At 35.7% G+C, this 25758-nt stretch overlaps 1 protein-coding gene across 1 annotated transcript in view; it reads left to right on the top strand.

Annotated features, from left to right (window-relative positions):
• The first annotated feature begins 5096 nt into the window (after window positions 1-5096).
• The window catches only part of LGSN (lengsin, lens protein with glutamine synthetase domain), a 152374-nt gene continuing 131712 nt past the window's right edge, over window positions 5097-25758 (top strand). Inside the window, exons 1-3 of the mRNA XM_015600250.1 lie at window positions 5097-5226; window positions 22133-22273; window positions 25117-25177. Of these exons, the coding sequence (XP_015455736.1) occupies window positions 5097-5226; window positions 22133-22273; window positions 25117-25177 (332 nt within the window). The remainder of the gene's footprint in view (window positions 5227-22132; window positions 22274-25116; window positions 25178-25758) is intronic.

Here is a 25758-nt window from a genome sequence, read left to right on the forward strand (position 1 = left end):
CCGGCCCCCCCCCGCCCCCCGCGGACGTCACCGCGCGGCGGCCGCTGCCGGTGTGAACCGGTTGATGAATGGCGAAGCGCTCCTGGGCGGGGGAGGGAAGGAGCCGAGGAGGGACTCGCGGGTGAACGAAGTCTGAGGTGGGGGAGGAGTGGGAGAGAGAGAGGATGCCGATCTAACGACTGGAAGGAATCGCGGCACAAACCCTGGTTCATATTATTAAAACCACCGAGGCGTGCACACGTCACATGGGAGGCTTGAAGTTTGCTTCAAACTTAAAATGCAATGCCTTTAGGACTGGAACCGTGTCTCAGCCCCGACCCTGCTTGCTGCTACATTAAGCCATAATCACAGTCATCTTTGCCAGCGGTTTACCTTGGCACCTGGGCTCCTACGATCTCCGTCATCAAATATTTATGTCGCATGACCGCTGTACCCAGTGACTCAACACTAATGCCACGGCCTTAAGCTCGGACAAGGTGAATACTTGTCCCCGGGGGCACTTTCAAGCGGAAAGGAACGTGTCTTCACAAACTTATCCTATATTAGACAGGGAGAGTTTCTCGTGATGCAAATAAAGCCCTATGCTAGCTGTAGTGTTTTTTTGGTCACGTCTCCAATACTACCTACGCTTGCACAGGCAGTTGGCTCAATTGTGGCATTTTGAAATCACATGCTTACATTGTACTAATGCTCTCTTGATGTCACAGATAATGAAAAGCTGATAAAAGAAAGCGTTTTTAAAATTAAGAATCTTCGGTTTTGTCAAGGCCTGATGTCATTCTGCGTTCAAAGCTAAAGCTTTCCTTTCTGTTCATTGTCCCACTATTTTCATAATTTAGGCCCTGAAGTAGAGCCTTATCACAATTGTTCTGTGCTACACAGGGCAACTCTGTCATTTATAATCTGAAAACACTCTGCTTTCTGGAAGGAGTAAACAGGGCTTTTACCTGCTTTGAATAACTCAGTTTTCTACAAACACTGAGGCCTTTTGTTTGCTGCTTTTCCTGAGCAGTAGATGGAAGAGGGCTTTAGGGATCAAATTGTGTCCTCAGTGTACTACTGTAGTGTCTTAGGATTTATTAGAACTTCTATTTAGAGACTGTGCTTGCATAGTTATTTAACTTTCTTGTAAACATATATGCTGTAAACAAAGTAAGTGCTTTAAAAAAGGAATTGGGTCAGGCTTTTACAGGAACAGAAGTCTACTCATCTTCATTTTAAAGAAATTGCTTGCCAAGGAAACTTTTGACTCCATCTAAATCAAGGAAAACTAAAGAGCTTAAGAAATATATGACGCCTCTTCACAATGAAACCATAAAAAGAGTAAAGCTTTAAAAATCTTAAGTCCTAAAAAATATATAGAAAGATTAAAAAACAACTTGCGGTGAGAGGGGCCTTCCTAAGTAGGTGAGGGAACTCAAGTCACAAAGAAAAAGACAGATTTCATGATATAAAATTTGAAACTTCTATATGGCAAAAGACTCGACAAAGTCAAAATATTAATGTCACATGCAGAAAACATTGGCCATGTATCATGGGCAGAATTAACATCATTGTAAAGAAAATGCTTGACCTTGTTTACAACAATGTAGTTAAAACATACCTATTCGATCAACTACTCTCACTACAAGAACCAATAGCACAGTGATGCTAATTGGAGTATGAAAGTTTTTCATGTAATGACTTCAAAAAATGAATTTGGTGGGACAAGATATAAATTCAGAAAATGGTAAGCAGAGCCAAATCAGTATTAGAAAGTTTTCTTGTAAAACTTGTGATACAAGTTGTAAGTCTTGTGATCCACAGATCCTATAATTACCACAAGCAGTGCTGACATGAAATATCCAGCCACTTATGCTTATCAAGCTCAAAGCTGGGCTCAAATTTACAGCTTCAGAGGGTCTTAGCCTTTCAAATGAGGTACCACTTTCTTCTGCTTTGAAAAGGACATAGTTCAAAAATGAAAAACTACAAAAAGCTTTTGCTGTTGACAGAAAGGACACACTTTAAATGAGAAATACATGTGCTATTGCTGACCAGCTCACTCAATTCAGAGTAGTTATGGACCTGCCATTCTGGTAGCTACCATGTTTATGTGCCCTCACCGTTGTACTGAGAGTGTCTGCTCTACTCAGCCCAATAGTTTTAAGTTGTTGATTCTTAGAGAATAGTAGTCCATCCCAACATTGATCAGGAGACTCCTGTGGTCTAAGGACTCAAAACTCTAGATTTGTGCTTGGAGCATCAGCACCCATACTTATTAACAGAGGGTCTCTGGGCTGAGCCAACAGACATACAAATAGTGGTTGGTATAGACATCCCAAAGTAAGAAAACATCTCTGCAAGTCAATGCTCCAGAAGAAGTCCTGAGATGGAAGACTTCTCTAAACAAGATGCCCAGCTGTAAGTTACTTTTCTTAGTAAAATGTTATTCTTGAGCTCATATGGTAGGCAGGACTTTTCATCAGCATATTCAAAATGCAAAATCAAACAGTTGAAAGATAAAGACATCAAAAGCATATGAGGAGTTTGTTTCTGTATTCTTAGAAGATGAAACACTATGGGAGACAACAAATCAGCAAATCCTGATGATGAAGAAAAATCCTTACAGGGACAGCAGATCTAGTAAACATTGAATGATTCCAGTTATACCATATATATCAAAGGAAGGGAGGATTTCATTCCTTTCAATCTTCTCAGATTGATTAGAGCTATGAATAGTCATTTGGGGCTATGAGGAAATTTGATAAAAAAATTTAACATAGCAAGAATATTACCATTCAGTGCTAGATAGCTCAAGTGTGACAATACCAACCCAGGAAAAAAAAAAAAAAAAAAACCTCACTAGATTGCAAGGTAAATAATGTGCCAAATATACTTAGTAGAGGCAAATACTAAAATCCAGTGGGTTTCTGGATACTAGTACAGAGGGTGATATTAAGTATATGCTCATATTTAAAAAGTGTCCTAAAAATTCTGGGATACAACCAAGGCTCCTATCAATATTATAAAAGTTTATTATCATTTTATTATTATAGAACAGGTTATTTTATATCCAAAATTAATATCCTTGTGTGATCGTGAAAAAAATGTTTAAAAATGTATACTTAAATTTGTTTAAAACTAAAGTATGCTTTATGTTAAAGAGTGAGTTTTCTTCCCTTAAGACACTGATTTAAAGTTTGTCAACATTTTTAATGTCTATATATTTTTGTATATATTTTTAATTGAAGTACAATTGACATATAATATGTTTCAGGTGTTCAACATGATTCCATATTTGAATATATTGAAAAATAAATTACCACAATAAGTCTAACTAATATCTGTTCCCATACACAGTTATATTTTTTCTTGTGATGAGGATATTAAATTTTTTAAATAAGTTTGATGAATAATAAAAATCGAACAGCAGTGCTACATCATCATTTCTATAGGAATTTTAGACACAGAAATCTCCAACAAGCAATTAAGCTTGTAATAACACGTCTTTCAAGGATAAAGTGCATAGGCCAATAGCTATGCGTGGGCTATTGTGTTTTGTATGTGTCAAACTTAAAAAAGAATTGTCTAAGAAACAATTCTCTTAATCTGTTATGTTCATTTTCTGTTTCATATGTCTAATTTTAATCTGTTTCATATGTCTAACTTAAATGTAAACCTGAAAATTGCTTAGGTAAGTCTTCAAATAGGATGAAAATGTGTTTTCACATGGAGTACCCGACCACTTAATGTATTTACATCTATGATGGTTGAGCGTGCATATTAAGATGTGATTGACAGATTAGTCAAAATAAAATTTCCATTTGCATGCTGGAAGGAACTGTTTCCATAGGACACTGATTAAAGAGCTTATTATGAACCTGTAATAGTTCATAGCATTTTCATAGAATGCCATTATTATGACTGATTCACGTACTTGTACCTGGAGGAATCTAGTTTGAGAAAACTCTTGTTTTCAGTCAACTCAGAAAAATTTCTTTTGCTGTTCTAAAGTCTGAATAAAAATCATTTGAGGATTAGAAATCAGGAGGGGCATAGTCTCCATGTAACTGTTTAGAACATGTTGAATTGTGCCGCATTATTAAGTGAGGCAAAAAAAATAGCTCAGGAAAGGAAAATTTAATCTGGCCAGAGAAAGGGAATGGATATAAATAAATTTTAAAGGTTGGTTATGCATGCTATGGCAAAGCTGTCACTTGACAGGTTTAATTTACAGAGTTGGCATTTAGGCTGCAGATAATCCAGACAGACACTGACCTAAGCAGCATTACTGGGGTAAGCCTTACATAAAGAGAAATATTCTTGAATGGTTTCTGGCAAACATAATAACATTTATTTAACAAAAAGCTAAAGTAGTCATGCTTTTTCCCTACTCTAACATAATTGCTTTTTAACTGGGCATATTCAACAAACATTGCTATTTTTAGTGTAGTATTTCTATAACTCATTTCATCATTGGACGATATTGAATAAGAGAAAATTAGTATAAAAGCATTTCAAAATTTCTTCTATTTAAAAAGTTGTCATATCATGGGTTTCTTGAATCCGCAGACATATTGATACACATAGTAGATACTCAACCAATATTTGTTTGGATATGATCAGGTTACTTTCTCATCTAAAATCCTTTCGGGGCATCCTATTTCCAGTTCTCCTAAGTTTTCTTTGCAGGCTCCTTTTCATCTCTCAATCCTTTTAATTATGGCGTTCACTGGGGTTTTGTTCTAGGGCTTCCTGACCCTGCTCTGCTCACTACCCTATAGCTGTGTCTGGATCTTTCCTCCCTCAATACTGTTTTGTTAATTGCATAACATAATCCAGGTGCTCTGCTATTTTATGATTAACATAAACATTGTTTCTGCCTCCAATGAAACTTACATACAGGTAGGTAAAGAGAAAATAACAAGTTACTAAGCAAAGAATATAATTGCAAGTTGTAATATGTGCTATGAAGGAGATAAACGGAATAGCTGGAGTAACTTACTTTAAACAGGAAAGTCAGGAGGGAGCTGTCTCCCAGGAGATTTAGACCTAAATAATGAGAATGAATCACAGAAAGAGGGGAAGCAGGAGAGATATTCTTGGTTGAGGAAATGACAGTACAGATATCCAAGGTGAAGAGTTTGGTGGTGCTCAAGGAGATGAAAGACCTGAGCAAAATACAAGAGAAGAAAGGCAGGAGTCACCTTGGAGATCTGACAGGGACTAGATCATGTATGGCCAGTAGGTCATGGTAAGAATTTGAAGTGCTTTTTTTTTTTTTTAGGGACAATGAACAACAGCTGCATAACAGAAATACATGTTTTAAGAAATACATGTTTCTGTTGTGAGAACAGAAAGAAGTTGATGACTGGGTACATAGAAGAATAAAATCTAAGATTTGAAGGTTGTCAGTATTTATCCATTGCTGTCTAGGGAAGAGGCATTGAATCTGTCTACCATGATCATATGGGTTGTCGTAGAGATATTTTATCATGGGATGGTATTAATGACATCAACTGACATTTACTGAAAGCTTACTATGTGCTGGGTACTATATTAGGCCTGTATTAATCGTTTTATAAATCTCTCCAGGTTGATTTTATCCCCACTATAAAAGTCAATATACAGAACCTCAGAAAGTTCAAAATCACACAAGTGTTATATGATGCAGCTGGGATTCAAATCCCATGGCTTGCCTGCAAGAGTCCCTGCCTCCACCACTCAGCTGAGCTGCTTTCCTTGTCTTGAAATATTCCTTAAGGTTACAGTATTCACTGTCTTATGCTCTGATTCTTTGTGCAACAAACTTTTCATTGTTAATTTGGATTCCCACATATTCTAATCCTGGAAAGGAATCATTCCATTATAAATGTACTGGCATTCTGGCTCATATGTCATCCTTCTGAGTTTAGTAAAAGTGAATCATAAAATATGATTATGTAGTAAATTACTAAAAATCTACCTTCTCCTCTCATCCTCATGAATATTTTAAGAGAAATTGTACTTCAGGCCAGTGCTACTCAAGTGCAGACTGTGAAATGGTGCCAACCTACAAACTGTTGTTGGTCTGAGAAGCATGTAAAAACCTTTATAAAAATCTGATAGAGTAACTTCATGTCTATTGAATTTAATTTTAAAAATTAGGCTTGTGCTTTTAAGTATTTTTAAAATTTCATTTTCAAGTAATTTTTTTTTTGAGAAACTCTGCTCTAAAGGATAAGAACTATAGAAATTAGTTTGTTATATTATGAAAAACCTCACCAGGATTACCTTCTTTAGTCTTGCATAAATGAGTCCAGTCCATGATCTTTTAAATATTCTATATTCCTAGTCTGTCTATCCTGGGTTGCTGTCATCAGAAGGAGAGAAACCATTCATAGCATTTCTTAGCATTTTTTTTTTTTTGATAAGCTTCGAATAAGAACTATGATTGTGGTTTTACAAATATATGAACATGTTTTTGTTGATATATTGGTGTGCTCCTGTCAGGACAAATTAGAGCTTCTGCAGCACTCTTCCATAAAGTTGAAAAGAGAACAGAAAATGATTTTGACAGCAAGGAAAAGTATGTCTACAACAAATTTATAGACTATTTCATTTTTAGTTTTCGAGAAATTCTTTTTCTAATCCAAATTACTTTTTACTGCTATTTAAGCCTTTTTCCTTTTATTTAGTGTCCATCGTGTAAAGTAAATTACTATTTTATAAGTAATGATGGAATTGGAACTCTGTCAAATAGCTTTATATACTATCACTTCCCCAAATAACCCCATTTAAATCCTTGCTGTTTACAAGTGTCATCATGATCCTTTCAATGAATTTAAAATGGCTTTTAAATTTATGTTACTGTAGTACTTATAGTTACAAGATATTTTTCTTCATTAGTATGTTATTTGTAAATATGAATTGATTTTAATGAAATTGTCCTAATTAATTTCCCACAAATGGACATCATGTACATCAATGACTCATCTCTTCAACGTCCTTTCCACTGAGAAAGGAACAAAGTGAGCAGAATTATTTATCTTCCATATTTCTGTAGAGCCTTACTGCCTTGGATATGTTCTGTCGAAAGCCAATCACCCTGCTATATTTTTTTAGTACTATGTGTAGCCTTCATGATAAACTTTTAATGAGCATTATCTGACAACTTACTTGACAGATGAGGAAACTCATTTCTTTATTTCCTTCTTGAAACTCTCTTGTTTTGCCTACTTTCCTGAGGGATCCTGAGAGGCCTTGTCTCCCTCTGCCTTCCTGCCCTAAAGGTGTTGGTATCTTTAAAGATATTTCACTCTACACTCTACGATCTCAGAATTATTTAGAGGACTTCTTTGGTTTTAACTTCCAAATATTCAGTGATAACTCTAAAACATGCTTCTAGTAAAGACACCTCTCCTAAGTTCCAGATATGTATTTCCGTGGGATAAACTCCAAGTATCTCATACTCAAAATGGCCAAAGCTGACAATAATCTCCTTTCTACTCCTGTGAGACTTGTTCATCTTAACTGTTGTCCTGATACTGGTGACTTGCCCCTGTTCCCCTCAAGTGCCTCGGCCAGAAAACTGGCGGTCATAACACTCCTCCTTTTTCTTCACCTCTGATTGTCACCAATTTCCATGGAGTCTATCTACTAAAATATCTCAGAAATTGTCCCCCTCCATCTACTTTTTACTGTCAGTCTTCCTTCATTTGTTCTCTCCCACTTTTCCTACCTTAGTCCTCCTTTCCCTTCCTTAATTCCTTCAATAATATTTAATAAGTTGTACTGAAATAGCTTGATTCAATGACTTCTCCTCTCCATCTGATCTATCCTGTATTTTAAAAAATTCGGTGTCATCATTTTTTAAAAAAATGCAAATCCGACCTTGCAATTCTCCTACTCAAAATCCTTCAATGGCCCTCCATCAACTTTTAGATAAAGTCCAAACTCCCTAGCAAGACACTTAAGACACTCTAAATTATGCCTTTGCCTTGCCAACCATACCTCCTGCTTCACAATTAACTCTCCTCACCTTTGAAACCAATTGTGATTTCCAAAATATATGCCATGCTTTCTTAGACCTCCATGGTCTGCCATTCCTTTAACCTGGAAAATTCTCTTTGTACTTCCTCTAAAACTCTAAAATCAATTTTTAATGAACTTTTCCTAACTTCCCAGTCAATGTAGGTACCCCATTCCCTGTGCTTCCATAGGACTTTTTACATACCTCAATTGCAGCATTCATTGCATTTTATAATCATTTTTGTAAACTATACCTGTCTCCCTCATACCCCATGAAGCTTTCCAAGACAGAGGCCATGTTTTTTAAATTACTCTGTGCCTAATACAGTATTCGATGCATAGCTATTTAATGAGTAACTAGCATTTTTTTGGGCTATTATTGAGTCATGTTTAATTTAAAGATGTTTGCAGGACAGTGCTGGTGTTTGTTAGGCACAGAAGCCCCGAGAAATAGGATCTGGAAGCAGACAGAGATTAGAAGGTGAAATCAAGAAAGTACCAATGATAACAGGCTGGCTTATCTTAGATAGTATGACCCAAGAGAACAGTTTTTACTTTTTTTTTTTTTTGCTGTATTCGAAAATTTCTTCTAAAAGACTATTAATAATTTGCTTTTATATAGCTGTTTAGAATAATCTTACTTTTTTCCTTGAAATAAATATCAAACCAAAAGACTGGACAAATAGTATCGGTGACTAAGGAATAAATTATTGATCTAGTACAGATTTACCCAAAGTGATAGGGACATGCTGATCTCTTTGGCAGAGGCTGTGGGCAGAGAATTCTAGACTTAACTTCCCCTCTGCTATCATTCTCTCATTTGTGTACTATAAGGTGGATAAAAACCGTGCCCTGAGAAAATACTTTACATGGCAAACCTAAAGCAAGTTTACTATAATGTTTTTAAATTGTTATATTGTATTAGATTTGCCAAAATGTGAGCTTGAAGACTGGATTGACTTTTTGGAAATTTAAGAAAAATATTTTCTTTGTCTTTATTATGTCAGTTGTACCAAAAAGTTACTAGTTAATAGTAAGGCTTACTTGAGAAGGGTATGGCATGTGTTCTGTCGACTGGTGGGTAATCTCTACATACAATGAAAATGTTGACCAATCAGTGGTAGTAATAGGTATTTAAGAACAGATTTTACAATATTTATAATAGTTTTCCTTCAATTATATACTTTTTGAGAGGGAGAAGTCCTGGCAGGTGGCTATTATACATAGAAGACTTAATTCACAATTGTAAATATCTGTGGTGGTTGCATCCTAGAGTTTCATCCTGAAACCATTCACAGAATCTATGATATTATAAAATCATTAAAAATGGCCCTTAAAAATGTTAAAAAAGAAACAACAGGCTCAAAATGGAGTCATTCATGCTAAACTTCACCAAGATTTAGTACCTAGCCTAATGGCTGTTTCAGCCTCTTCCAGAAATGGAATTTTAAACCAATCAGTCTGGAATTTCCTGATCAGCTCTAGTGAGGTAAGACCTGATAAGATCCCTTGATTTCTAAGGAAAGGTAATCTCACCTGAAATAATCTACTCTTTTAACACCCTTGTCCCATCCTCTTTCTACCTATGAAAACCTTTCGTTTTGTATAACTCCTTGGACCACTTTCTATTTACTAGATGAAATGCTGCCTGAACCATGGATAGTTCAATAAAGCCAATTTGATCTTCAAATTTACACTGTGGAATTTTTGTTCTTTAACAAAGGTTCTTAGTTATTTTTTATTCTTGGGCCCCTGGCTTCTATATAGTAATCTTTTATTTTTAAGGGACTTTTATCTTTTCAGAGTATTTTAACTACATGGCCCAGCCTTTCTGCCTTCCACAGTTATTGTAAAAGGAAATTGTGATGTGTTTATACCTGTGTGCCTTTTTGGAAGACCTGAGATTCAGAAACTGTTAGAATGATAAAAGACAGGAAATGCAGCAAGGGGTTGGAGGATGGAGTTTTTCCAAGATGAAAGAATTTTAGAGCAATGTAAAGATAGAATTGAAAGGGCCTGGAAGTTCATTCAATTATACCTCAGGGAACAGAGCTGGGGAGAGGATAAGTGACTCATCCAAGCGCTCACGGAAGGTGGCAAAGTCAACTCAGAGCCAAGGGAAAGTCCTCCTAACAGGACTGCACCTTGCATTTCCATGCAGTTTAACTCCCTGAATGACTTCTTTTATAGTGTCTGTTTGCATCACTGACTGACTAACAAGGCATTTGGTCTGAGCTGGCTACTCTGTTTTCCGTAAGCAGAGGTTAAAACACATTTAGCAAATGAGCCAGCCAAATTGAAAACTGTCCCAGACTCATTCTTTTCATAAACTCAGGGTCCACAGGTCTGTTAAATAATTGATCCAGTCTTCCCTTTAGGGGTACCTGGGATGATTCTGATGCATAAGGTAGGGTCTGTGAATCTGCAAAGCTCCTAGGTGTTGCTGCTCTAAAGGAGCTCATCAGTGCTAGTCAGAATGAAAGCATGCCTCTGGAAATATAAGGTAGGTGTCACTCAGAGACAAAATCATCCATTTCTAGTGCATTGGAACATGAAAACTTCTTTGTGGTTCCAAGAATTATGACTGCAGTAGCAGCTACAGCAGCAGTAGTAATTCTTCTGGTTACCCGGGCCACATGCCACTTATACAAAGCCATATCTGAAGAGAAAGGAGACATAGGGATACTTTTGTCTGGAGTAATTTCAAGGGTTTTACCTCCTATAGTTCTACATCTACTCTGAGTGTGACAAGAAAACTGAATTCTTAAATGCTCTAATTTCCAGGGAACTCTTCCAAGGTCCTTGTCTTTACTCTGAAAATCTGCCTCAATCTTCTAACGATGGAGAGAGGGTTGCCGTGGTGAGTCATACCCATACCTCCACCTATTTCAGTCTCTAAGCTTTCTATAAAGCCCATTTTCTTTGCTGAGCCAACTATGTTCTCCTTTGAAGAAGGGAAGGTCAGTTTGCACTATTTTTCTATTACTAGAAACAAACAGCAGTTGTTCTGGGTGTGGAAGGATGAAAAAACTGGGTGTATGAGTTTCCCAGGGAAACATGGAATTGCTGCTTTGCTTGGCTTTGTTCTGACATCAACCACATATTAACATCTTTAGCAGAAACCATAGTGTGTTTCAGAACAGTCCACACTGCCTCTAACTCCAACCTTTTTCTTGTATGATTCTGACAAAATTTCTGTGAGCGTTTACTATGCACTGGCACTGATGTAAGAGGTGGTTATACAACCGTGAAAAAGATGTTGTCCTCAAAAGTGACCCATGTGAAAACAGTTACAATACCATGCAATAAAATGTATAATAGATGTGTTCTGTTGGGTGCTATGTGAATCCTGAAGGAGTGAGGCCTAATTCTGCCTGGAGGGGTTGGAATGTGAGAACAGAAATAAAGTCAAGACAACTAAAGGATAGTAGTCTAGAAGAAAGGCTTTAAGAATTTCTGGTCCCAAGTTTTGGGCCAAATACTTCCAGAGTTATGATAAATGGATGAAAAGAACATGAATGAGATTAGCCAGAGGGATCAGAATCTTGACAAGAATAGAGAAAAATTCTACCGTAATGAAATATAGTCAGAAAAAAAAAAAGACTGCAAGTCTGAATTGTAACTAAATACACTTCCGCTGTAAAGAATTGCAGTCTTTTTATTGACTCTGCTGAGGAGTCTACCATCTGTTGATCTGAATATTTGTGGTTGCAGTATTCTGCTTTTTTAAAAAATTAAATCACTGAATTACCAAATAAATATATAAATAAATAAATATAGTCTATGTTTGTTGAAATTTCTAGATTGATAACTGGAAATTTCTGGCTATGCTATAGGTTTCTTAAAATAAGACAACTGATGTGACATTACTATGATGCTCTACTATTGTTTTTTATTTTATGCTTTAAATAACTACAATTATTAGTGCTTAAGTAACCCGCGTCAAAATAAATTAATTGTGCTCTGTTAAAATTACACTTCCAAATTGGGCAGTAGTTTTGTTTAGCTGTTCATACCATAATTTCCTCCTCCTTTTCCCTCTTCTACAACCTGTGTGGATTTTAAATCATGCTTTACTGTTCTTGCTCATATACACAAAGACATGGAATTCCAATTCCCTCTAATGTAATAAGAGACAAAGCCATCAATTCTTTACTAGTAAACTGTACATTCTTTAGCTATGATTCCTTAGTTGGGCATCAAGATCTAAAGTATATACTAGTGACACGAAAAGATTGACAAATTTTGCTACACTGTGGCACTAAAACAACTAAACTACATGGTGAGATTTCAAGCCAATTCACTTTAACCTGTTTTAGCTAACAAAATTTCAATTTTTAGATCACCCATGTAATCGGTTATTTATAAGAAGGAAGCAAGTTGATCTTTGGCTTCATTATTGAGCTTGGAGACCAAAACTGTATGTATGAAAACCATTCAATTGGCCAGCAGATTCTATCCAAACTCAAGTAACCAACAGTGCCTTCTAAAGCAGAGCTTTGATATCATCAAGAGGTTGCATTCACTGTCATATCACATAATTACTGGGGATTAGGCAAAATACGTAGTTTGAAATTGAATCATATACTTTGAGGGAAAAAATGGTTTGCATTTAATTAAAGCCACTAATTTTAGTATGAAATAAATAAGTAAAACTTATTTTCCTCACTACTTTGAATTTTGAGGACCAGTTAAATACCTGGTAAATTTGTATGAAGAATTCTATGCAACTATTTTGCAAGAATATTCATCAAAAAGAAAGAAGTCATGATCATAAAGCAATGTCAAGAATAATGAACGTTATATAACATAATCCTAGTTTTGAAACAAAATGTTTGTATGTACCTAGAAAAAAGCCTAGAAAGAAATATATCACAACGCATACAGTGTCTATTTATGAAGCAGTAAAGAGTATGGAGATTATACTTTCTATTTTATCCTTTTTTAAATCTTCCAAATTTTCAACAGTGTTTTGTAGAAAAACTATCAACATTTTTTTTTAAAAAGTCCAGGTAATTATAATCAATTGTGTACAATTAGATTCCGAAAGCAAAAATAAAATTTTAGATTATTAAAAAAATAAAATATGGTTCATCTTCCAATTACTAGATTGACTGATTTTTTTTAAATGATAAAAATACCGATTTTTAAACTTTCTGGTTACCAGATTACATTATTATATAGCATACATATCTCTTACTTGGCCTGGTTTCAAACTTTGATAATCCATTGATAATCCAAATATAAACGTTGTGACCATAGTTCCCCAAATTGTCTGGGATGTTCTGATGTCAAATATTTGTCCTATTGACTGACCCAATTTCAAACTATTTGGGCTGTAAAATATGATTACATATATAATCTGGAGATGAAGGATCCAGATTACTTCTTGACAAATTGAAACATTTTTTTTTTAATAGAAAAAGAAATCATGCACACAATGCTAAAAATCAAACGCTGTAGATTTGTTTAAAAACCAGCCAGCCACCCTATACTCTAGATCCCATTCCTAAGAGAAAACAACTGTCAACAGTTTCTATGGTCTGAAAAGTTCAACTTTAAGGCCTTTTAACACTCAGTTTGGTGTGGTATACTCACCCTCTAGCTGTGTTCTCTTAGAGTAGGCTCACTTCTCTCAGGAGAAAGTTCCAAAAGAATCAATCACCTAAGCTTCCCTCAGCTCCTTTTATATCCCTGAGGGGGCGGGACCTCCTTCCCTAGTTGATTAGGTTATCTCTAGCAGAACTGTTTTTTACACCTCTGTTAATAGCTATGTAGGAAGGGGCCCACAATGCCCTTGGTTTTTGATCTAATTATACAGATTCAAAAACAATCATTGTGGGTTATTTGTGTGTGGTTCGTATTTCCCAATTCAAACTTTTTTTAAGCTTTCAAATCTTGTTAACATTTGTTATTGTTAATAATAATTAAATCAGGAGTATGTTTGTTTAATTCAATAAGCCTTTCTGAATTTCTACCATGTGCCATGGGATGTGCTGGGTGTCAAGAAGACAAGGCAGAATAAGATATGGTCTCAGGCTCTGTGTAGCTCACAGGCTACGATGGAGACAAAGTTGCTGAGAGTCCATTTGTGGAAAAGCAGCATGAGGATATATTAATAGTGCTATGAATAGCCAACATTTCTGAAGTGCTTAGTGGGTACCCTGCACCATTCTAAGCCTTTTAGTTCACTTAATCCTTTAGTTTATTTAATCCTCACAATAACACTATGAAGTAGGTTTTAGGATTTTATTCACTTTACAACTGAGGGAACTGAGGCACAGAAAGGTGATATCACCCAGCAAGTAAGTCGGAGGGATTCAAAGCCTGGCTGTCTGGCTCCAGATTCCATCTTTTAAGCACTACAAAATACTGCCTTTCAATAAATAGTTGTTGGACAAATGAATAACAGTAACACAGAAAGTGTCACAATAGGAGAAATAGTAAGAGCTAAGGGAAATCAGAGAGGAGAATCTGAGACTGAATCTGAGACAACTCAAGCCTGAGTTGTGGAAGAAAAGTGAGTCTAGGAAAATGGGGGACAGAAATAAGGAAAGCTTGGCAGGATAAACAAGTCCCTGAATGTGAAAGAATTTGTACCTCAGGCTCGGGAATATGAAAAATATCCCAAGAGAATGGGGAGCCTTAAATGGTTTTAAGCAAGAAAGCCGTAAATTAAATTTGCGAGTTTTAAAACGGTACTAGAAAGGGCAAGAAGGGAGACAGGGAGATAAATTTGGGGCCGTAATAGAAAGAAATTTGGCTCTTTATGGTAGATCATCAACCCTACTAGACTGCAGACTCCTTCAGGGCACTCTCCAACTGTGATTATTCTTAGTTAGCATTTGAGCAGGGCAGAGCCAGTGTGATACCAATGAGCGAAGAGTGTGCAAATAAAGATTTTGACAGAAAAACAGGTGAAAATCAGCTACTACCATTTTAATCCAAAACTTTTAAAACACTAAATTCTGGTGATATCTTCCTGAATAACGTTTCTTTCTTCAATCACTCTTTATTTCAATTCAAAATGCTTATGAGTCTTAAAACAAAAACTATTTGGATCACTTACTCATTAAATAAATCATTATCAAGAGTCAATTAGATACATGGATCTTGTGACAGCAGGGAAACATGGTTATATGGGATCACATCTTGGTTCAGGAAGCTTATTATCTTTATATGTCATTCTTTATTCAAGAACACTTCCCAAAGACAAAAAACTAAATATTAAACTGTAATTAGAAGACTTGATTATTTCAGAAGTATGGCTAGAACTCTGAAACTTCTTTCTGAATATTTTTGAATTATGCAAATAAGTAAATATATTTTGTATAATAGAACTAGGTTTCTCACTGTTAGAAAAGAGGAGTTATAAATATAAAACATAGGAAAACTGGCATGTAGGTTGGATTTAGAACACACCTAATGTCCAGATTTTGGTTTCTAAAAAGCATTCTCCTCTAAAAGGAAATAGATCTTCTTGGAGAAATGGCTGGTTCTAGGGCTGCGTCTGGGGAAATACAAAATGAGACTGAAACATCTTGAGCTTGAAATTTAAAAGACCTTCTGTATGGTAGAATGTAAGTTAGTATACGTAGAAGAAAGGAAATTAGAAAATCACCATTTGGCAACTATCATAGTAATAATTCAAGGAAGAAGCATAATGTATGGTAAAACCAGTAAGGGAATGTTTAATAAGTAATAGGATATTTATATAATCCCAATGTATCCCCCCAGAGGCACTTATTAATGTCAAAGAAAAATGTAATTACTTTAGAGAGGGAAACCTGGCAGTCACTATCTTAACAAAACGAGCAAAGTTATCATCAGTAATGGGAGAAACTGACATCAAGTGCCTCATTATAGGATGCACAGAAAAGAAAAACATTACTTCAGAGATATTCCTGCCAAGTATGAATAACCCAAATCAAATCATGAAAAAAACATCAGACAACCCAAACTTAGCTACATTCTAAAAACAATTGCTTGTACTCATTAGAAATGGCAAGGTCATAAAAGATTAGAAATGACTGAATTGTTGTCAAGATTGAAGCAAACATAACACGACATGACAACTGAATGCAGTCTATAACCCAAGAAAATCTTTTGCTATAAACAACATTATTGAGACAATTGGAGAAATGTGAATGTGTGTATTAGCTAATATTATTGTATCAGTGCTAATTTCTTGATTTTGATCATTGCACTGCAGTTATGTAAGAGAATGCTCACATTCTTGTTATTAGGACTCGGGTTTTAGGACGCTAAAAGGTTAAAGGCAGCACATCTGCCGTTTACTCTCAAATAGTTTAGGAACAAAAATATGTACATATAGTATTGTGATAGAAATCTCATTTTGTGTCTAAGTTTTTCTTTAACCAGGACTAGATTTTTTAGGTCTGCGTTTCTATGTGTACATCCAGTGTTCCGTTTCTTCTAACTGCTGGATGTTAGGTAGTTCGAGTAATTGCTCCCACTACACTTTGTTTATTCTTTTCCCACTCACGGAATCCAGACTGCCTCTGACTGCCATCACAATCTTTAAACAGATCTTCTTTTGGATATGCAAAATTTCTTAGAGATGAACAGTCAGGAAGGATATTGCAGGGAGCACAGTGTATATACCTATATTGATTTGACCAAGAAACTCTAGATTGCTTTCTAGAAGTCTGCAACAATGTGCTTTTTCATCAATAGGCACAAACCTTCCTGTCTCTCTGCACCTCAAATTTTCTAACAGATGGCATCACCCGGCTTCCTAATTTTGCCCATACAATTACTATAATGTGTTATTTAATAGTTTTTTTTTAAAAAAAAAACATATTCCTCTGATTATTAATAAGTTCAAACATGTCTTCATGTATTTGCTGACCTTTTGAATTTCTTCTGAAATTGCCAATATTCTTTTCTTACTTTATTTTTAGATTTCTTACAGTAGTTCTTGGCAAACCATAAAGAATAATGATAAAACATGAAGACTAATAATTACCCCTATGGTTGAAGTTAGAAGAGGAATAGAATCAGAAAAGATATGTAGGGGATTTCATGTGCATTGTATGTTTAATTTCTTAGGTTAAGTGATGAGTCAAGTATATTTATTGACTTATTTTTTATCTCTTTGTAAATCTTATGTGATATGTAATTTTAACAAATTGTACATGTTAGCATTTACTAGGTATTCTAAATCAGTGCTTCTCAAAGTGTGGCCCCCAGAGCAGTAACATCAGCACCACCAGAGAACTTGTTTAGAAGTACAAAATCAGCCTACACTCCAGAACTCTGGACTCAAACTTTGAGAGTAGAGCCCAGCAATCTGTGTTCTAACAAGTCTACTATTGTTGTAAGAAAAAACTAAAGCACACTTTTTTTATGCTATCTTAAAAGACAGAGGGGAGGGAATTGGGGGGCTGGGAGAAAGGGGTGAGGGCTTAAAGAAGTACAAATTAGTAGTTGATAGATGGTCATGGGGATGGGGAACATGGCATAGGGGATGTGGTTAGCATTAATGTATCAGCTAGGTAGAGAGCCAGAGGAGAGAAAGAGCAATCAGGGGGATCATTTTATAAACTATATAAATATCTAACTAATGTATTGTATACTTGAAACTAATATAATAAAATTTAAAAAAAAATTATACTCTTGAGAACCCCACCAACTAGTTATTTTTATTTTTTCTCAACTATTAAAATTTTTTTTATTCTTTGCATGACATCTCTTGGTATCTGCAGTATTTTATATGTCTGGATCAAATTTCAAAATCTTTTAAATTATTTATTGTTTATGCAATGCTACAGCTTGAATACTGGGACATGTATCTTCATCACTGCATGTCTTCAATTGAAAGTTAATCTAATAAAAATTCCACCAATTTCTTGTAACTTAGATTATCCGCCATTCACCTTTTATAATTGAATCAATAAATTATTCAGCCTTATTTTTTTGCATGTCTAATCTTTTTTTTTTTTTTTTTTTGAATAAAGAATGGAAATCCCCCTAACAATGTTTGCTAAACTTTCAGTACAAGTTTTTGAAAACTCGGTGTTAAAAATCTAGTAGAAAACTAGCAGGGTTCTGTCTCACTTGATACTGAGTCCCAACTGGAAACCTGGGAAACACCATCTCTTGAATAATCAGTCATTTTCCTACTGGTTAACACCCTCGCTCATATTCCAAAGAACCTTTAATGGTGATGATTGAGCACAACCCTGCTGAGATAAGTGCATGAAAATTTGCACGTACATTTAATGTCAGCAAATTTTGAAAACTTTCCCCACTATTTTGCAAAATAATTTCAGAGGTAATTTATCTTTACATCTGACTAATTTCCATTTGGCTCTACAAGGCTAACCTCAAGTAAACTCTGATTAATGCAGATGAGGTTTGTCTGTGATGCCATTCCACTTTTTGTTCTTTTAAACCTCTGTCTGGGCCTGCCTATATTCCTACGGTAAGAATCTCTTACCCTCCCCTCACTACGATCAAGGTCCTTTCTCCAGATTCTTGGCTATTGCGGAGTCCTCACTGTGAACCATGGTCATGATAGTCACCCTCCCCTCTTCCCTTCCATACATGCAAAAATGAAGCTGTAGGGTTTTGTCAGTTTGATACACTGACAAAGGTGTTAATGGATTTAAATAGAATAAAACAGTCTCGATTATACTCAGCCTGGTTTTTGCACTTCTTTTAAGAAAAGCTTTCATCGAAAAGAAGTAAAACAAACTAGTTTAAGTTTCAAATCAAAAAAATGAAGGAGGGTTAGTGTTGGAGCTCAGCCAATTGGCTCCCTTCTCTGGGGTGAAGAGGGCTCTCTAAGGCAGTGATTCTCTACCCGGGGAGTGTTGAAAATCATGCTGAGGCCAAGGCCCCATCTCCAGAAATTCTGATTTAATTGGTGTGGGTCCTGGAAGGGACATTGGTAGTTTTAAAAGTTCCAGGCTGTTATTTAATATTGTTCTCCCCTTTATCGTGCATTAGAATCACCTGTAGGGCTTTGTTAAAACAGAATTTCTGGGCCCCACCCCAGAGTTTCTGGTTCAGTAGGCCTGGAATGGGGCCTGATAATTTGCATTTCTAACAATTCCCAAGGGATGCTGATACTGTTGGCCCAGTACCACATTTTGAGATTCCTTGCTCCAGTGGAAACTTAAAAACCACTGTGTTAGGTGACTTTTGTCTTGCCCCCAAAATACTGCCACCCTCCCTTTTAAAACTACTTTTTAAACTTTAGAATAATTAAAAACATATTTTCTTTAATTCATTTTACTTTATCATCTTCAGTCTTCGAAAGCTCTCATTTTATTTTAATTTTTTTATTTATTATTTTTAAAAATAATTTTTATTTTTTCAATTATAGCTGGCATAATATTATATTAGTTTCAGGTGTACAATATAGTGATTAGACATTTATATAACTTACAAAATGATCATCTCAGTAATCCAGTACCCATCTGACACTATACATAGTTATTATAATATTATTGACTATATTCCTTATGCTATACTTTACATCCCCATAACTATTTTGTAACTATCAATTTATATTTCTTAATTCTTTTCCATTTTTTCACCCATCCACCCCCAAACCCCTTCCAGTGTGGCAACCCTCAAAATGTTCTCTGTATCTATGAGTTTGTTTCTGTTTTGTGTATTTGTTTATTTTGCTCTTTAGGTTCCACATGTAAGTGAAATCATATGGTATATGTCTTTTTTTCTGTCTGACTTACTCCACTCAGCACGATACCCTTTAGGTCCATCCATGTTGTTGAAGATGGCAAGATTTTATTCTTTTTATGGCTGAATAATATTCTGAGTAATATTCTCTTCTTTATTGTTAATTGTTATCCAGTTGCCTCCTTATCTTGGCTATTGTAAATAATGCTGCAACGAACATAGGGATGCACATGTCCTTTCAAAGTAGTATTTTGGTTTCTTTGGATAAATACCCAGAAGTGGGATTACTGGGTCTTCCTTTGTCTCTTGTTATAACCTCTGTTTTAAAGTCTATTTTGTCTGGTATAAGTAGTGCTACCCAAGATTTTTTTCTTATTTCCATTATCATTATCAGAGGAGAATTGTTAATCAAGAGTGCTTTGGGGGTGGCAGGGCAGAAGGACTTCAGTTACAAAAAGGCCCTATACTATTACTACCATTCCATACTTTATATAACCAAACATTGCATTTATTACTATTGTTTAAAAAGAAATGATATATAAATACTATAATGAATAATAATTAAGCTTGCTTTTTCTTGTAGTGATACTGATTTTCTATAGAGCAGAAAATTTCTTTAGAGCATTTATTATCCTTGAGGATAAAACATAGTTAACACATATTATAGTAGGGAAACATTGTAAATTCTTCATAGATTACCTTTAAAACTGGATAAAACTATGGGGATAAAATATAAAGGATTTGTTTCCCATGGGTTTCCTGGGTTCAGATTTTTTCTAATTTTACTGTTTTAATACAATCTTTTAATATATTTTACTCTCTCAGCAAAGTTAAGAGATATCCTTAAATCTTTGTGACTGGCTTTCAAATACTAGCAAAGCAAAATAATAAAATAACCTGTGCCAAAAATAAACATATATGTTGATTTTTAACTAGCTATTATGTTCTGGAAGGCCGTCAGTTTTCTGATCCTTTGATGTGTTTGGAGCACAGACCTTGTAATTAACTCACCAAACCTATTCTGAGGGTGTTTGTGATGTTGCCCTGGGTATCACACTTATTTTTATAAATATTTCTATATTTATTTTTATTACTGTCCAATTTATCTTATATTAGCCTTGGAGAAATTGTAAAGACACATGTAACTGGCAAATGCCACTAATTTTAGTATGAAATAAGTAAAACTTATTTACTATTTAACTAAGGAAGAGAGTACATATTATTGCTGTGTCTTTAACCCTTCTAAATCTTCCTTTAACCACAGAAAACACACCTATGCCTCTAGTGCCTGTAGTACTTGGTACAATGTTATGTATGAATGTTTTATAAATACTGGTTGAACTGACTTCGACCCCAATTTTAGGCTCCCTGTGTGACTGCTCTGACATTCCTTCCTCTCAGTAGAGAAATCTATCAGATGAAGAAGCTCTATAGTCGATTGCCCTCAGAAAACCATTTTCTCCTGAATTAGAGTAAACTTTGATCCAAGGGAGCTTGCACAGTACCAGATGTAGTAGGAAAATATGTTATGTTCTCTTTTCTGGATTTTGTTGCGTTTATGGCATTTTGCATCTTTTTAAAAATTTAAAATTTGTTTTTATTTTAAATAAATATTCATTTTCATAATGAATTTGTACTTTTTTCATTGTTTAAAGAGAACTCTCAGATTGTATAAGTTCTGTGCCTCAGAAAACCTGTATTTGTCCTTGATTCTACCCATTCCCCGCTATGCAGCAGTGAAATAGCGATTATTGGTCCACAGGAAATCCAATTAAAACAAACCAATCCCCTTCTCTTGCTTGTGATTGGTTTAAGGGTGGACGATCCCTCTCTCCATTGGCTGTAAACCAGAAATCACCGTGGCCCCAGTTGCTGTTGGCAGGTCTGAGGTCTAGACTGCGGCCAATTCAAGAGGGTGGCAGCACTGAGAGAACCTCAGAGCTGAGGGAACTCTGCTTGAAACCAGGTTTACTTTTGGGTGTGCAGTATACAGGCTCTTTAGTATTTATAATCGAATTAGGGCTTTCAGAAGCAAAGCTAATCCTTATATTTAATTGAATAGTTTAAAATGCAAAACTAGTTTAAAATGTAAACACATGTGAACAATAGTGCCCAATTTCTCTAAAGAATTTTTCATCTATATAGAGATCATTCTAATCCTTACATCTTTAACACTTCATAACGTTGGATGTTTTAAGCCATTAATTTATTAAATACTGTTAATTTACTAAAAAGCTACTTATTTATTCAATGTGAAAATACAGAAAATTAAGAATAAGAAAAAGTGAATTTTAGGAATACTTACGGAAATTTTATTATTTTGGTGTAGCTTCTTTTGATCATTTTTCTACATCCATGTTTTATGTTTTAAAAAATCATCATATTTTATATATTTATATATACACATATGTACACATCTATATTTATGATATATATTACTCATATAGCTTACTTTTTTCTCTAATTCTAGATAACGGAGCAGTTCATCACAGAAAGGCTTCCACATTTCACATCATCGTCTACGTGAATGGTGTCCCCTGGAGCTGTGCAGCAAATAGTCTGTTTGGCAGTATGAGGCAGCCATTTGTGTCTGGGTGCCTGAGTCTTCAAGGTAACTTGTAGTATTTTCTTGGACCATTCATTTAAACTATGGACTTAAGAATAAAAGGCATGGCAAATCTTTCCTGGCTGCCTTACAGTAACACCATATAAACTCAATATTTAGCCTTTGTGCTATTTTTTTCTCAGGCCGGCTTTGTCTGTAGCTATGTCTCACAGCTCTCCTCTTACAATGTTACACCTATACCTTTTCTTCACCTTGGGATAATCTACTGATTCCAGTGGATGAAAAAGAGTGTTAAGTAAATTAACCTCATGGCTGTTTCAATGACTGCATTTCATCATTACACCATTTTACATAATTCCAATTTGACTTCTTTCTGCCAGTTTGTTTGGATTGATTTTCTGTTTATTTTCAGGAATTGACACTTATTATCCTTGCCCTGTGTCCAGCAACAGTTGATCTTCATGATTCTAATCTTTTTGTCAGAATATGAAATATTGATCATAATCCTATAAAGGCACCTAAATATTGGTGAAAGCTAAATTATAATCACTTATAATGGCAAAATATCATATTTCTCTGATAATGAAAATGCTAATTTTCAATAACTACAGAATTATTTTTATGCTTAATTTATAATTTTTAGTCCTCTGAATTTCTGTCAACTTCTCTTAAGCATATATTTCACCAGTATAGCATGTAGGCAGATGAGGAATTACTCAGAAAAACTGTACATAGTTCTCTGTTGATAGCATTAACTTGGGGACAATGGATTGTGCAATAAAACTTATGTCTCCCCTCCACTCACGGTTCATGAAACGTTTAGTTTTCTAACTTGTATTTTATGCAAACAGGATTGACTCTTCAGACCAGGCTTTAGAGAAAGTGCAACAAATGAAGCAATTTCTCAAAAGGTTAAGCCCCTCTTCTACAAAAGGAAAGGAAGGGGAGAGAATTAGAAGGGAGAGAAGAAGAGCGGGAGGACTAGGTGGTTAGGAAAACGAGCAGGCAAGGCAAGAGAAGGCAAAGAAGGAGGGGCAGGGGTGAGAAAGGCAAAACAACCTGGGCAGTTCTGCTTAAAAGTTTGGAGACATTATCTACTTGAACCGATGTAGAAATCAGGCTTTACCAGGATTGATCTTTGTTCTAATCTTTCTCTTGCAATCAGGCCATCTTACGTATCAAATATTATATGGAGGAAAAGTAGACATTAATTACGATATTTTTGAGACTACAGAAAACCTGGGTACCTATGGAAATTATCTGAAAGCTCTGTAACATTATTAACAAATATTTTACTTAAATGTTCTTCACTACAAGACCTCTGTGGAGAGTACCACCAAATATGTATATTAATCCTATTTTTCAGAGAGCTCCACAGAAGCAGAAAATATATACATTGTGCTCAAACTATCTGCACTATAACCCTCTATGTTGTTGGTGTGTTTGCAATTTTGTGGGCCAGTAAGACTTTCAGTGGCTCACTAGACTTTATGAACCAAGATATAGAATTGGGTTACCCAGAGACCACTCTAGCTTTAAGATTGGAATGAGGGGGACATGGGGAAGTCACACTTACCTCTCTGCTGCCCACCTTCCTCCTCCCATAGCCATGTACCTGGCTGGGGTGAGGGGGTGAATGGGGATCCAAGAGCCGTGGTACTATCAACAACCCATCGGGTTCCTTTCATGAACACATAGATGCTTTTCTAAATCTAGCAGAAATCTGACTCCCTCGCTTGATCGTTTCACTTATGGTCAGAATCATAGCACATGAACTGGCACGGCTGCTGGGAATTGTGAGTCACTCTTAGGTTGTTCCTGGTGTTGGAGCTAGGCTCAGCAGAGGAAGAATAGCAGTCTGTCAGGTGAGCTCATCCCTGTCATCATCGTTGTCTAAGCACCAACTTCCTGAGAGTCTAGGCAATGTGTGTGAAAAGAGCCCTTGTCAAATTCCAGGAATATCGCTGTCTCATTATGTGACCTTGAACAAGGTCACATAAGTTCTTGGAGCCTCAGTTTCCTTGGTTAAAATGGAGAATGGTCCCACAGAGTTGATACCAAAATTTAAACAGTTAATGTATGGAAAAGTACTATGCAGATATAGACAAATAAAAAATTGTAATACCATGGACATAATATAAAACATATTGGATATTATTTATGTCCTTCACATTTGCAAAAAAATTTAAAACATCTACAGTATAGTAGAGGAGAAAGGAATGACTCATAAAAAAAGTAGGTGACCATTCATAGATCATTTATTCATTCAGCAAATATTTATCAGTCACTATTCTATGCAAGGCCTGCAAGGCACTGAGAGGATACAAGAATATATGATATATGGTTTGTCCTTAAAGAATTTATAATCTAGGAGGGAGAAAATTAGACATACACACAAGTGATTAACAAGATAACAATTATGTGTGTAAAATGTAAACATAAAGTAACTATTATGGCAGTTCAAAACAACGTAATCCTGAGGAAGGTTTAATGTAGAAGGAAGGCAATGGAAGCCAGTTCCAACATGTATTGAGTTCCCAGTTTGTGCACTGCTCTAGGATCTGTATATTCAGTGAGAACTCCCAGCCTGAGAAAACTGCCTGAGCCAAGAGAAGGGGGCAGGAATTCACATATAGCTCAGGTAGAGGCAGAGCCCTAATGAAGATGATTGACGTGAGTGTAATGGCTTCAAATATAAGCCCAACATTTCATCTTTGTCTTGCAGATAACGAACATAATGCTTCCTATGAAGCCCTTAAGAAGGAAAAAATATTTTTTAAAAATTTTTATTTTGCTTATAGGCTCATAAGTGGGTTGCTCTTATATAGAACTGGATTAACTCTGAATCTGGGAAAGATTATGTAAAAATTTTTCATTTTTGCTAATAGAATTTCGACTTTTGTTATATGCTCATCTGGAGCCCAAAACTTCTGGAAATTTCTTAAGGCAGTAAAATGTAGTAGTTGAAGTTTTTAGTACCAGTCTTTTATTAAAAGAGGACTTTGAACAATTGATAATTGACAGATCCCTTGGTTAAGGGATTATGGTTGTCTCCTTAATCCTCCAAGCCACTAGCATTCAAGCTTTAATGTTTGCATCAGTCAGGAGAAAAGAAACCACACCAGTTATTTTAAGAGAGAATTTATATAAAGAATCAGTTATATAGATGGTGGAAGACTAACAGGGCAAAAAGGAATAAACCTAACAAAAAGAGAGTACTTTCAGGAAACAGTTACCACCACTAGGCCTGATGGAGGCAAGGGGAAAAGATTGGGTTGTTAGATCCTAGAAACTTGGAGGAATCCAGTCCTCTGAAGTGAAGAAGCTTGTCTGGATGGTGCTGGTGCCTCAGGAACTCAGAGATCTGGGACCCAGATTTCAGAAGATACTGGTGCTCTTAGGGAGCGACTTGGGGCTGGTTCTGGGAGACAGAAACAAAGTGGAAACTGGAACCAACTGCTACCTGAAAGTGCTGAGGTGAAGAGCTGCAGCTGGGTGACACTGACAGGAATAGCAAGAAAACTGGAAGG

Source organism: Pteropus alecto, unplaced genomic scaffold, assembly GCF_000325575.1.
Source record: "Pteropus alecto unplaced genomic scaffold, ASM32557v1 scaffold7, whole genome shotgun sequence".
Taxonomy (NCBI): domain Eukaryota; kingdom Metazoa; phylum Chordata; class Mammalia; order Chiroptera; family Pteropodidae; genus Pteropus; species Pteropus alecto.